Source organism: Bufo gargarizans, chromosome 2, assembly GCF_014858855.1.
Source record: "Bufo gargarizans isolate SCDJY-AF-19 chromosome 2, ASM1485885v1, whole genome shotgun sequence".
Classification (NCBI taxonomy): domain Eukaryota; kingdom Metazoa; phylum Chordata; class Amphibia; order Anura; family Bufonidae; genus Bufo; species Bufo gargarizans.
The window spans coordinates 575,213,627-575,227,193 of record NC_058081.1 but is presented as its reverse complement, the minus strand read 5'-3'; the positions used below and the strand labels follow the sequence as shown (position 1 = coordinate 575,227,193).

Below are 13,567 nucleotides of genomic sequence, written 5' to 3'. Positions count from 1 at the left end.
CGTCACAAAAGCGCGAAGAAAGCGACGAACACCGAACCCGAACCCGGACTTTTACGAAAATGTCCGGGTTCGGGTCCGTGTCACGGACACCCCAAAATTCGGTACGAACCCGAACTATACAGTTCGAGTTCGCTCATCCCTAATGGTGACCAATGGGTAAAATGCAGCATAAAATGTTACATAAAATCCACTGGATCAACAATATATAGTAGAAAAACAATTAGTGAGATATTGTGTATGAATAAATAAGTATATTTCTGAAGAGTCAATAAAGTGGCTGTATACCACTGATGCCGCAATGTTTCTTTAGTGGTAGAACATGTGGCCTAAAATCCTGGTTTGGTCCGTACAATTGTCCACAAATATATTCAATTTAAGCAGATATCTGCCTGAATAGGCTGTATATTTGAACAACCGCAATATATGCGGCAAGGTACTTGAGCAATGGTATAGATATGTCCAGCAATATTACGCAATATTCAAACAGCAGATCAAACTGTTTGGGCAGCAATATACATATATCCAGCAGTATTATGGAGCTGAATGGCTCTTACTCACATATCGTCCTATTCCCACCGTGGCGTCCCATGTGGTGTAGATGCAAACAGGACTTGCCTTTGGATAACACAGCTGAATTAGCTGCTAACGATGCTGTATCCACCCGGCTGTGAGCAGAAGTGCTGGCTGTGTCACGCTGCAGATACACGTCCAATGTCTTTGCTTGAGGTAGATAGATATTCTGCCTCTTTGGATCGATGATAATAGTCCTTTTAGAAAGCGCTTTCAATCCAATACCGTACAAAGTTGTTTGCCGGTGTATTGTCAGATCCAATTGCTCCTTGCCAGACGCGTTTCAAAGGCTACCTGCCTTCTTCCTCAGTGGCTAGTTTGGGTCTGACTAACTTGCCGGCTTTTTATCCTCCCAAGAGCTCTTTAATAAACCTGAAATGGACCCAAAGGATCTGGATCCAATTTCCTTATATTGCGATAATCCTGCGAAAATTTGCGGTATTTTTGCGCACATGCGATTTTTTATGTGCGATAATCCTGCGATAAATCTGCGGTTTTTATGCGCACATGCGTTTTTCTATTTTGTGTATTCCTAAACCAACCAGACTCATTATACATATCAAATTTTGCATAACAAATTGTACAATAGCTAGTTACAATTGGGACCGATGTAAATAATAACATTCCATATCAAACATTCTTCTAAAATAGAATAAATATACAACTTATAAATCTTTAATGATCTTATATTAAAAATGTATTAAATAGTAGGGAATTTCTGTATAGGGTCTAAAATATAAAAATATAAAAAATTTATTTATAAAAGATTATCAGGTATTATATTCTGTAGGGAACTCATATATATTTTCTTGTTAAATATAATTCAATAGACAATATTCCATGGGGCTCATTGGGAGTTAGTCCCAATGTCAGACAAATACTTAAGGGTTTACTTATAGCTGCCACTGTCTTTCTTATTTGTGTAGCTGTAGTCATAGTAGAGGTTGTCTCTGTTTGTACTAGATAATGGATAAAGAGACTTTAAAAAAAAACGGGCCTGACTCAACTGATCTGGACTCAACTGGAATTCACTATGGGACATGTCACACTATAAGGCCTAGTTCACACGAACGCATGGCTTTTATAGTTTTTTGCGGTCCATTTTTCACGGATATGTTGTTCCGTTTTTGAGTTTCGTTGTGTTTCCTTTACGTTTTTCCATTCCGTTTTTCCGTATGCCATGTACAGTATACCATAATTACATAGAAAAAATTGGGCTGGGCATAACATTTTCAATAGATGGTTCAGAAAAAACGGAACGGATACGGAGGACATACGGATGCATTTCCGTATGTGTTCCGTTTTTTTTGCGGACCCATTGACTTGAATGGAGCCACGGAACGTGATTTGCAGGCAATAATAGGACATGTTTTATCTTTCAACAGAACGGAAAAACGGAAATACGGAAACGAAATGCTTACGGAACACATTCCGTTTTTTTATGCGGAACCATTGAAATGAATGGTTCTGTATACGGAACACAAAAAAACGGCCCGTACACTCGCAAAAAAAAAAACGTTCTAGTGAACTAGGCCTAAGGCCTCTTTCACACAAACGTATTTTTTATTTTTTAGTTTCTGTTCCGTTTTTGCAGTTCCCATTTGTGGTCTGATTCATTTCAATGGTTCAGCAAAAAAAAAAAACTGAATGCACTCCGTGTGCATCCCGTTTCTGTAGATCCGTTTCACTGAAAGATAGAACTTGTCCTATTATTGTCTGCAAATAACGTTCCGTCGCTCCATTCAAGTCAATGGGCCCACAAAAAAACACGGAATGTATACGGAACACATCCATATGTCATCCATTTTTTGCGGCTCTATGCCCACTTTGCCCATTTGTTTACTGTTTACAAACATTACAGTAATGATTACACATTTTCTGTTTCCGTTTGTGATTCACAAAAAACAGATCGGAAACCATACGGGGAATCAAAAAATGGAACAACGCATCAGTGAAAAACGGACCGCTAAATTCATACGGTCGTGTGAAAGAGGCCTTATCCTCTGCAAGTATAAATCTTGAGTGATCCTGGTCTTGGGGAAAGCTGGGTGACAGACAATATTCACAAAAATTGCAACATAAACTACAACATGTCCTTGATGCATAAATAAACCCTAAGGGTAATGGCACATGAAGTGAATTACGTGCGGTTTTTCTGTGTGCATGTTCATGCGTGGAAACCACAAGGTAATAGATGCTAATGGCAACCTTTAGGCTAGGTCTACACGACGACATGTGTCGCGCGACAGGGCACAACTACACTGCAACATTTGTCACGCAACAATTTTTATAATGATAGTCTATGGTGTCGCAATGCGACATGCTGCAACCGCGATGTGACAGTCACAGAAAAATCCCTCTCAAATTGATTTTTTTTAAACTGTCGCAGTGCGACACCATAGACTATCATTATAAAAATTGTCGCAGAGCAAATGTCATTGTGTAGACCTAGCCTTAAAGAGGACCTTTCATGGGTCCAAAGAATATGAACTAAGTAGCAGGCTACATAGAGCGGCGCCCAGGGATCTAAGTACACTTACTTTTATTCCTGGGCACCGCTCTGTTCGCCCGCTGTGGCCCCCGGTATTTTCTCAACATTCAGTGCAAGTAGGAGGAGACGCCAGTGTCTCTCCTTCTCCCTGACAGCAGCGCTGTCCAATCGCAGCGCAGAGCTCAGAGCCAGGGAGAAAAAAAACTCCCTGGCTCTGAGCTATGCGCTGCGATTGGACAGTTTGTTTCCCTGTGGCGGTATTTTGCATTATCTTGGCGATTTTTTTATTTGTTGGCCCTCCTGAATCTGATGTTTGTTCTGATTTGCTGTTTGGTTTTTTAGACATATGTAGTAGTTTTGGTATTCCGGTTGCTGAAGAAAAAACGGTTTCTCCTTGTTCATGCTTAGAATTTTTTCAGGAATCATTATAGATGCTAAATATAGGTTATAGAAAATTTAGTTAGATACAATTAGGGTGTCTATAGTCTCCTTGTTGAGAAAAAAGAAATGTATGTTAAGAGATGCAGTCTGTTTTAGGGTTGCTTAACTTTGCCAGTAGAAAAATACCAATGGGGAGAGTTTCTTCAAAGCGCCTTTGCTACCAGAGGTTTAAAGTCTCCTAGTTCCCAAATCCGTCTTACAAATTGTTTACAAGATGATTTGGTTTGAAGTTTTGCATAATTTTAATGGCGCTAGTTGTTGGCAAGAAGAATATGTGGATTCTGTTGCGCTGGGCGGCTGGTAGTTGCGGTGTGTTCTGGATTGGCAGCTGGTCGGCGGAACAATGGCCTCACTCATGGGTGAATTCTGGAGTGACAAGTAATATTGTGCTGAATTCGGAAATAAAAGGATTTTATTTCACACCGATAATAAAGGAGTTATTTTTGCTATTTACACTTTGTCATCTAAATCTGAGCTAGTAGTGAAGTTACAGAGACGTTTGATGCTTTTTTGCAGGCAATGTAATATTTGGATTAAAGGGAACCTGCCATGTGGATATTGATTATAATCTAACTGTACCTTAGATGTATTCACTTACGCTGGGTTCACACCTGAGCGTACTCTGTATGCGCGATTTTATCGGGCGTTTACATACGCGGCTCCGGAAACAAGCAAACGCCCATTGTCGCGCGTTCCCGGAAGTCTATGTGCGGGAACGAGCGACATTACGCCCCAAAGAAGCTCTTGTACTTCTTGGGGTGTTTTACAGCGCGTTCGTACGCGCTGTAAAACGCTCAGGTGAGAACCATGCCCATAGGGAATCATTGGTTCTTGCCTGTTGAGTGTTTTACAGCGCGTAGGAACGCGCTGTAAAATGCTCAGGTGTGAACCCAGCCTTACTGGTGTGACAGATGGTTACCTCATGATATACACACAAAGATGCCGCATGCTAATGAGCTGATTTGAGTCCAGCGTGATGTCACTGAGTCCAGCGTTTATTTAATTCAGAGGTATAGCCACTCCCCTGCCCACCTGCTGCTGATTCATATGGAAAAAAACTGTCAATCAGCAGCAGGTAGGCGGGGAGAGTCAGGAGCTCATAAATATTCATGACTCATCATTATCAGCTGGAACTTTTCAATACAAGATGTTGGCAGATTGACTGGGTAAAGAAAGTGACCCAGCATTTTTCTAAGAGAATCAGTCACTTATTTATGTTGCCCGTAGTTAGGACACCATAAAACTGGTGACAGGTTCCCTTTAAGGCTAAGTATGTTGTAGGTGCATCTAATAGCTTAGATGATTCTTTATCTCGTTTTCAGCTTGCGAAATTGCGGTAACTTGCTCCGGAAGCAGAGCTGGAAGGGATCCCATGCCCTCGTCATCTTTGGCACCTTATTTGGGATTAATATCTGAAAATATAAAAAGTTCACTGGCACCTAGAAGGTGGGCTAATTATGCAGCTGCATGGCGTGATTGGTTATTATTCAATGAGTCGACTTCTGTTGATGGCAATTGCGATTCATTTAGTAAGGGCTTATTATTTATTGCTAGCCTATGTGAAAGGAATCTGTCTTTTTCTGCAGTTTCTAAAACGGTTTCCAGTGTTTCCTTTTTTCAGAAGTTATATGGCAAAAAGCCTTTATCCTCTTGTTTTCAAATTAAGCAGATGTTGTTAACAGAAGGCCCATATCTATTCAGTTGTTACAGGATTTGTATAATGTTTTGCCTGAAGTTTGTTTTGATTCTTTCGAATTTTTTCTTTTTCGTACGGCTTTTATCATTGTGTTTTTTGCTGCGCTAAGAATCAATGAATTGGTAGCAGTTCATCGTGTGGTTTGCTCTGGAGACACAGTTCCGACCACCTCCCAGCTGGGAAATAGCAGAGCACTCTGGTGGTCTGCTGTTTCGGTAGCTCTCATTGCCGTGCATGACGGCTACTGAAACCGCGTAGCACAACAAGCTATGCTGTTTCTGATTTAGGGAGAACCCATATCTTGTTGTGCTACGCTGTTTGAGTAGCTGTCATGCATGGCAATGAGAGCTACCGAAACAGCAGAGCACCAGAGCGCTCTGCTGTTTCCTGGCTGAGAGGTGATCAAAACTGTATCTGGTAACAGGAAAGTAGCAGAATTATGAATGAAGCTCTGGAGGTGACTGGACTATAATACATAAGTGAAGCAGAGGATTTGATTGTTTCTCCCATTACTGCTGCTGTCCGTTGATGTCTTTGGTAAATATATCATATCCCTTTAATAAAAAGGTAGGACATTATAAGGTATCGCCAAGCTCTGCTCCACCTTGTACCTGGATATTGGAGCTTTTGCTCAGTTTTCTTCTTCTGGTTAATTTCACTGTACATTCCCTGTGTTGTCAGCATCGCTTCTGTCCCAAGGGGAAGGGTGGATTACAACTGCAACTCTTATCATTTTACTGATTACATTATTGTTTCAGGGAAATAAATGGCGAATTTCAAAGGTCACGCGCTGCCAGGCAGCTTCTTCCTGGTGTTCGGCCTGTGGTGGTCGATAAAGTATCCACTCACGTACCTCAATGGCAGAATCAAGGGAAAACGCAGCAGCAACAAGTGTCACAAGCGTCTGGAGCTCATCGAAGGGGTGATGAAGGTCGTATTCACTATTATAGGTAAAGACTTGGGGGTCATTTATTAAGGGACCTGAGACTATTTTAGGGTTAAAAATAGACACAAAAATAACTTACAAAAACCTCCCAGTCAAATCAGACAGCATCTAAACCCACAGAAAAATTCCATCAGCACTGAAGGTCCAAAAGGTCCATTTAGATTTCCATATATCAACAAGATTTTAATATACTCACAAAGGTATAAAATCAACAGGCATTGAACAATCAGCAGGTCATCCAAGGGCAATCTTGTGAACACGGATGACCTGCTGATTGTTCAATGCCTGCTGATTTTATACCTTTGTGAGTATATTAAAATCTTGTTGATATATGGAAAGCTAAATGGACCTTCACTATGTGCTCCAAACTCTAAAATCCACAGAAGGGTCGTTTTTGGCAAAGATCATCCTCTGTTAGAATCCAGTTGTTCGGCTGCAGTAGAAGAGACTGTCATATCCTCACCTACACTCTGAAGTTACAGCCTATACGTGGCAGTGCGACCACCTTTTTGAGTAAACCACTGTTTGGTGTGAATTGAGCAGAGGTCTGCGACACAGATAGAAGATCTTAATAACGCAGTGATGAACTTTCATTTATTTTATTTTATTTGTTTTTATTGTTTTTATTTATTTTAAGAAATTTTACACTGGGAAAAAGAATATATAATTAGTACCGCAGCACTGCAGATGCATAAAATATACCAAAAGTTTACCTATAATGCACCTTCTAGAAAAAAAGATGTACCCTGTGACATGGTTCACTTATATGTAAAGTGAAATGGCCGGCACTGCTCAGTGAAGTTGCTCGGCGGTGCACGTGTCAACGGGCAGGCATCCCAATGTTACAGCTGTAAAGGAAGGACCGGCACTCGCACTGGTTTCTTTATGCAGAATTTAATTTCAGTCACTTATTCATTCATAGTGACGCGGCGTTTCAGCACTAACATGTGCTTTCATCAGACTATACAAACTGGTTCACTTATAATCAGGATTGCCGTCCTGAGCACAAGTACCTCGACGCTCGTTTCACCCTTCGTCAGGAGGTAATAGATATAGACAGTACAGGGTGTATTTATAGGGAATGCAATGGGAGTATACCTGATAATAATAAATATAAAAATAGACACAAATCCCTTTTGTGACCAGCCGTGCAACAATATTTAGTTGCATGGCTGGTTTCACGCCATGTTGGGCAGGATGGGGGTGTGTTGGGGGCCAAGCTGGGGCCTGGAAAGAGGTGTAAATATTGACAAAAAACTATGCCAGGTGTAAGGACTGCCATAGATGCACCTAATTTATGACGAGGGACACGGCTTGTCATAAATTAGCCATCTACTATGGTAGTGCAGGTGGGAAACTAAGACCTGCTCAAAAAGCCAGTCTTAGTAAATGTGCCCCAACAGGTGGTCCAAGTGTCACTGAACCTTCCTGCCCATGCCTGCAGTGAGCTAGCCACTGGTGTGTGGTTGTGGTGGGGGTTGGGGGGGGTTACCTGCTTTATTAAAAGGGAATCTGTCACCTTTCCTGACATATACCTTTTAGTAATTAATTATAATTCCCCATGAAATAACAATTCTGGAACATTTTGTTCTTAGAGCTCTCCATTGTGGTGTTTCTCTGTTCTTCCTCCTAGAATATTGTGAATTAATTGATTGCTGGGTGTGTACCACTTCACATCCTGACAGTGTGCAATCAGTGATGACAGTGCCAGACGCACCCCTTTGCCATTGTTAATGGTAACACCCATCTATTATTAATATTATTTATTATTAAAGCACCATTCATTCCATAGCGCTGGACATATGATAATACATAATACAGACACAAAGCATAAACAAGACGAGTTACAAACTGGTACAGAAGGAGGGAGGGCCCTGCCCGTGAGGGCTTACAATCTACATGGTATGGGAGAAGGACACAGTAGGTGCGGGTGAAGTTGGTCATGGCGGTATAGAGGCAGCAGGGTCACTGGTTGTAGGCTTGTCTGAAGAGGTGGGTTTTCAGGTTCCTTTTGAAGGATTCCACTGTAGGTGAGAGTCTGATATGTTGGGGTAGCGAGTTCCAGAGTGTGGGGGATGCACGGGAGAAATCTGGGAGGCGATTGTGGGAAGAGGTGATAAGAGGAGAGAAAGAGGTCTTGTGAGGATCAGAGAGTGCGTGTGGGGATGTATCGGGAAAGTAGCTCAGAGACGTAGGGAGGGGACAGGTTGTGGACGGCCTTGTATGTATTTGTTAGTACTTTGAACTGAATTCGCTGGGCAATGGGGAGCCAGTGAAGGGATTGGCAGAGGGGAGAGGCAGAGGAGTAATAGGGTGGGAGGTGGATTAGTCAGGCAGCAGAGTTGAGGAAAGATTGGAGGGGTGCAAGAGTGCTAGATGGAAGGCCACAGAGGAGAGTGTTGCAGTAGTCTAGGCGGGAGATGATGAGGGTATGTACAAGCATTTTTGCAGATTCAAAGTTAAGGAAAGCACGGAAAGCCAATTTATTCATACGTTTGCAAGGAATACCAGAGGAATAGCATAAAACAGAGTTATAAGCAAAGATGAACCAGGATTGTTATTTCTTGGGAAATACAAGGAGTTACTAAAACAAGCATGTCAGGAGAGGTGACAGGTCCGATTTATAAGGGATTGTGTACTGGGGCATCTGCTCTACTGTACATCTGTCCTTGTTATGAATCCTGGACCATGGCTACACTATATCAGCAGTTGATGGAAGTGAGGCAAATCCTGTCACGTTCCTCATTCTTGGAGGGTTCATTGATTTCTGTCTCCATGTAGGGATGCTGGCCGAGCAGTTTGTCCCAGACGGTCCTCACCTGCACCTTGTCAGTGGTGATGAGCACGGCTGGGTGAAGTTAATGAACTGGCAACACACCACAATGTACTTCTTCTATGGTCTGTCCGGAGTGGTGGACATCCTGACATACTTTCCATTGAACTTTCCACGAGGGCTGGACCGTCTGTCCTTAGCTTTGGCAGTTTTCATTGAAGGTAAGAAAGTTATATAAAGATATAAGATAAGATGCCTTTATTGTCACTGTACAATACAATGTACAATACAATGAAATGTTGTTTGGAGCAATCCTAGATGCCATGGACAGAGGAACAAGAACTGACATTTAAACTAAAGCATTACACTAGAAAAAAAAACATTGCACTAGAAAGCATTACTATTCACAGTTCACAGTATGATATGTGTCACAAATGAAGTCTCCTTAATCCGTCCACAGTTTCTCTGGGACCCTCAACTATCAAAAGAACTGGGGGTCCCCTGGCCTCCATCCTCAAGTCAAAGCAGCTGCTTTTCCCATTGAAATCAAAGAAAAGATGTGGCAGGATAGTAGTTACAGAGCGGCAGAGCAAAAGACTGGGGGAGATTTATAAAACTGGTGTAAAGGAGAACTGGCTTAGTTGCCCATAGCAACCAATCAGATTCCACTTTTCATTTTCCAAAGGAGCTCGGAAAAATGAAAGGTGGATGATTGGTTGCTATGGGCAACTAAACCAGTTTTATTTTACACCAGTTAGATTATTTAGATTAGGTTAGATTAGATTAGGTATTAGGTTACATTATTTCCTCCACATAATATAATAATACACGTAAAAACTATTTAAAAATTGTTATTTAATGTAGAGGTTCCCTTTAAAGAGGTATTATGTAAGGTAAAGCTGAGAGGTGCATCCAGTGTCATCCTTAGTCTACATTCACACGATTCACACAATTTTGCGGAGCGGGTGTGGACCCATTCATTTTGTCCGCATCTGTAGTTCCCTTCCGCTACTCCCTTAAAAAATAGAGCAATTGCGGACAAGAATAGGCATTTTCTATGATAGCGGTGGCATATGCGGTCCGCAAATTGCGGGAAGCACATGGGCCTGTATGCATGTTTTGGTTATACCATGTCTCAGGTGAAGCACCTGACACCTGGCGCCTCCTCTGCTGTTTGTGATTGGCCAATTTCACACAAGAGTATTCAGTGAAAGAACTACACTCTGTCAGTACAAATGAAAAAATCTCAGTATAATGGCTTGCTCCCACGGCCGTTGCCCCTCTGTTGCCGTATCGCGGCCCACATACCGCAGGTCTGCAATACACGAGGCACTGTGTGCATTCCGCATCACTTGAATGGGTCCGCAAATCCGTAGATGCGGTGCGGAACGGAACCCTACGGAAGCACTACGGAGTGCTTTTGTGGGTTCCGTTGTGTGCCCCCGCACCGCAAAAAGATAGAACTTGGTGTATCTTTTTGCAGAACGGACGGATCGCGAACCCATTCAAGAGAATGGGTCTGCGATCCGCATGTGGCTGCCCCACGGTCAGTGCCCATGCATTCCGGACCGCAATTTGCAGGACACGGACGGGCAGCACATGTTTTTGCGGATTCCGTTTGCGGACACAATAAAAAATGGATCCGTCCTCCATTGACTTTCAATGGAGTTCATGAAGGCTCCGTCTTGGCTGTGTTAAAGATAATACAACCGGATCCGTTCATAACAGACGGAGGTGGTTGTATTATCAGTAACGGAAGCGTTTTTGCTGAACCCTGCCGGATCCAGCAAAAACGCTAGTGTGAAAGTAGCCTTAGGGTACTTTCACACTTGCGTTAAACTTTTTGAGTTCTGTCCTAATGCATTCTGAATGGAGAACAATCCGTTCAGGATGTCTTCAGTTCAGTCACTGTACGTTTTTTGGACAGAGAAAATACCGCAGCATGCTGCAGTATTTTCTCTGTCCAAAATTCCGGAACACTTGCCAGAATGCTGTATTCGGCATTACTTTCCATTGAAATGCATTATTGCCGGATCCGGCCCCGGCCCCAAGTGTTCCGGACAAAAGGATCCAGTTTTGAGGTCTGCACATGCACAGACCTTCAAAAATGTGAAAAAGATAAATACCGGATCCGTTTTTCCGGATGACAACCGGAGAGACAGATCCGGTATTGCAATGCATTTGTGAGACGGATCCACATCTGGATCCGTCTACAAATGGTATCCGTTTGCATACAGATTGTCAGTTCTGGCGACGGAACTGCCTGCCGGAATCCAACAACTCAAGTGTGAAAGTGCCCTTACATTGATTTTCATGTCTGATAGGGTTTGTTCTATTTTGCAAACCAGACACAAAAACACTGCTCGCAGCCCCAAAACGCAACTGAACTGCACTGATGTATCCTCATTGACAATGAATGGGGACAAAACTTTCAAATCCTCTGCCTGTTCTCAAAACCTGACACAGATGTGAATGTAGCCTTAGCATTCAGGACAGGAAATACCCCTGACACACTGGGGGTCATTTACAAGGACCAGCGATTCCCCCGGTCTTTGATCTCTTTCCACAATTTACCCCCCCGATGCCAGAGGATTCCGCTAATTTATGATGAGGCATGTCCCTTGTCATAAATTAGGCACACCACTGTGCCTGGAGTAAAAACGTAAAAACTACTCAAGCCCCTGATTTCAGGCATAAATGATAGTAAATTTGTCAGAGTCTGGTCCTGGATCTGCTCCCACCACTCCCGAGAGGAGAGGACGTCATAAAAATATTGTTGCACAGGCCTTCAAAAAGAAGCAAAAACTGGTTTGTACATTACCCCTACTGAGTGTATTTTTTGCATTGCATACCCTCGACAGAAATTTGCCATTTACTAATGCCCAAGTAGATGCTGAATTAAAGGGTCATGTTCACTCTGCACCTCCTTTTTTCTTGCAGGCCTCCTCTTCTACTTTCACGTACACAATCGTCCACCTCTTGACCAGCACATCCATTCCCTGCTTCTCATCGCCATATTTGGAGGTTCAATAAGTATTATGATTGAAGTGTTTTTGAGGGACAACATTGTCTTGGAAATGTTCCGCTCCAGCCTGGCAATACTCCAGGGGACCTGGTTCTGGCAGGTTGGTTTCACCACATACTGATGTTTCCAGTCATGATGCGATTCAGACAAATGTATTTTTCCTGAGCACTGAAGAAATGGTGCTGGAGGATCCTCTCATTCTTCATTCATTCTCCTCTCCTTGTAGATTGGATTTGTGCTATACCCCCTTGGACATGCCCCTGAGTGGGACCAGAGCGATCATGAGAATATAATGTTCATAACCATGTGCTTCTGCTGGCACTACGCCGTGTCCCTGATTATTATATCTGTAAATTATGGGTTGGTGTACTGGTAAGTGTGAAGAGATTATATTTTCATATTTATTTTATGTTATCATATTCTACAGCTATGTACAGAGAATATATCACTCCCTAACCCCAATGAGTTTCTCATAAAGGAAAAAAATTACGGTATTTTATTTATTGCTGATTAACCAGTATAATCAGGGATAGTCTCCATGTTGGATATTCGCAGTACAGTGATATCTCCGACAGCCGTAAAGAGTTGAATATAGCGGTAGTGCATGAGATCAATCACCGCTCCATTCACGCAGGGGATTCTGATGCCCCCATTTTTTTAGATTGATGGGGGACCCATCCTGCTGATATGTGACAAGTTTCAGTATTGGGCCACCCTGCAGCCATTACCAAACATCTGTGATTCCACTAATGGAAGCTCCACTTGTATTTCAGGTGTTTGAAAAGAAATAAGGGTCTGGCTGGAGATGTGACCATCGGTATTAGGAAATTAAACTCCAATAACCAGGGCGAGATGCAGACTGCTCTGCTCGCAGCCTCCGATGAGGAGTAAGTATTAGAAAGGGAATGAATGAGGACAAAGGATGATGGCCGCCATTTGGACCCTGAACTAAGCCTCTGCAATACATGGTGAAGCCTAGAAGATGATCTCTTCACTGTTCTTCATGTCACTTGGGTAGTGCTCACCTCATGGAGACCTCTACTCTGTACTCTGGAAGGAAGGATTCATTACACACGAGCTCTGGGTGTGGATACTTCTAGAGTTGAACTCTGAACACTGAACCAGCACTGTCCTGACACGCTATCTCCATATTACACCCCAGGGCAGAGTTCATCGTGGAGTGACATAACTTGTAGATTGTAATTTATTGAACAGACTACGTATGCTCTCCATCTGTGTAGCTTCTACATTCAGGGAATGGAAATGTGGTAATTTCTGTGGATATTTTATAACTTTTGAAGATAAAATAAATTACACTGGTGTCAAGCTGTGTCTAACGTCTAGCACATTCCCTCTGAACTATGTACCAAAAACTCTTGGAAACAAAGGTGACCAGCTGTTTATTACCCATCAGACTCCAAACATCAGATCCACCCGATTACTTTAATAATTATACAGTCTAGAGATCAGATTGTGTGTGTGTATATGTATGTGTGTGTATATATATATATATATATATATATATATATATATTTATTTATTTCATTATAGTCTTAGACAATCCCTGAAGGATGAATTCAAATTGTAGTTGAGGAGGAACTGAGCAGATATACTGAATAATTTCC

The 13,567-nt window shown here is 42.3% G+C and overlaps 1 protein-coding gene across 3 annotated transcripts in view; it reads left to right on the top strand.

Moving 5' to 3' along the window:
* The window catches only part of LOC122926743 (transmembrane protein 45B-like), a 29,188-nt gene extending 15,926 nt beyond the window's left edge, over positions 1–13,262 (top strand). For 2 of the 3 annotated variants that reach the window (XM_044278214.1, XM_044278216.1), the window contains exons 2-6: positions 5,957–6,148; positions 8,926–9,138; positions 11,858–12,042; positions 12,169–12,314; positions 12,716–13,262. In XM_044278214.1, the coding sequence (XP_044134149.1) occupies positions 5,965–6,148; positions 8,926–9,138; positions 11,858–12,042; positions 12,169–12,314; positions 12,716–12,833 (846 nt within the window). In that variant the 5' untranslated portion in view covers positions 5,957–5,964 and the 3' untranslated portion in view covers positions 12,834–13,262. Of the gene's footprint in view, positions 1–4,821; positions 4,949–5,956; positions 6,149–8,925; positions 9,139–11,857; positions 12,043–12,168; positions 12,315–12,715 lie in introns of those variants that run through there. The other variant, XM_044278215.1, reaches the window with a different exon arrangement.
* The last annotated feature ends 305 nt before the right edge of the window (positions 13,263–13,567 follow it).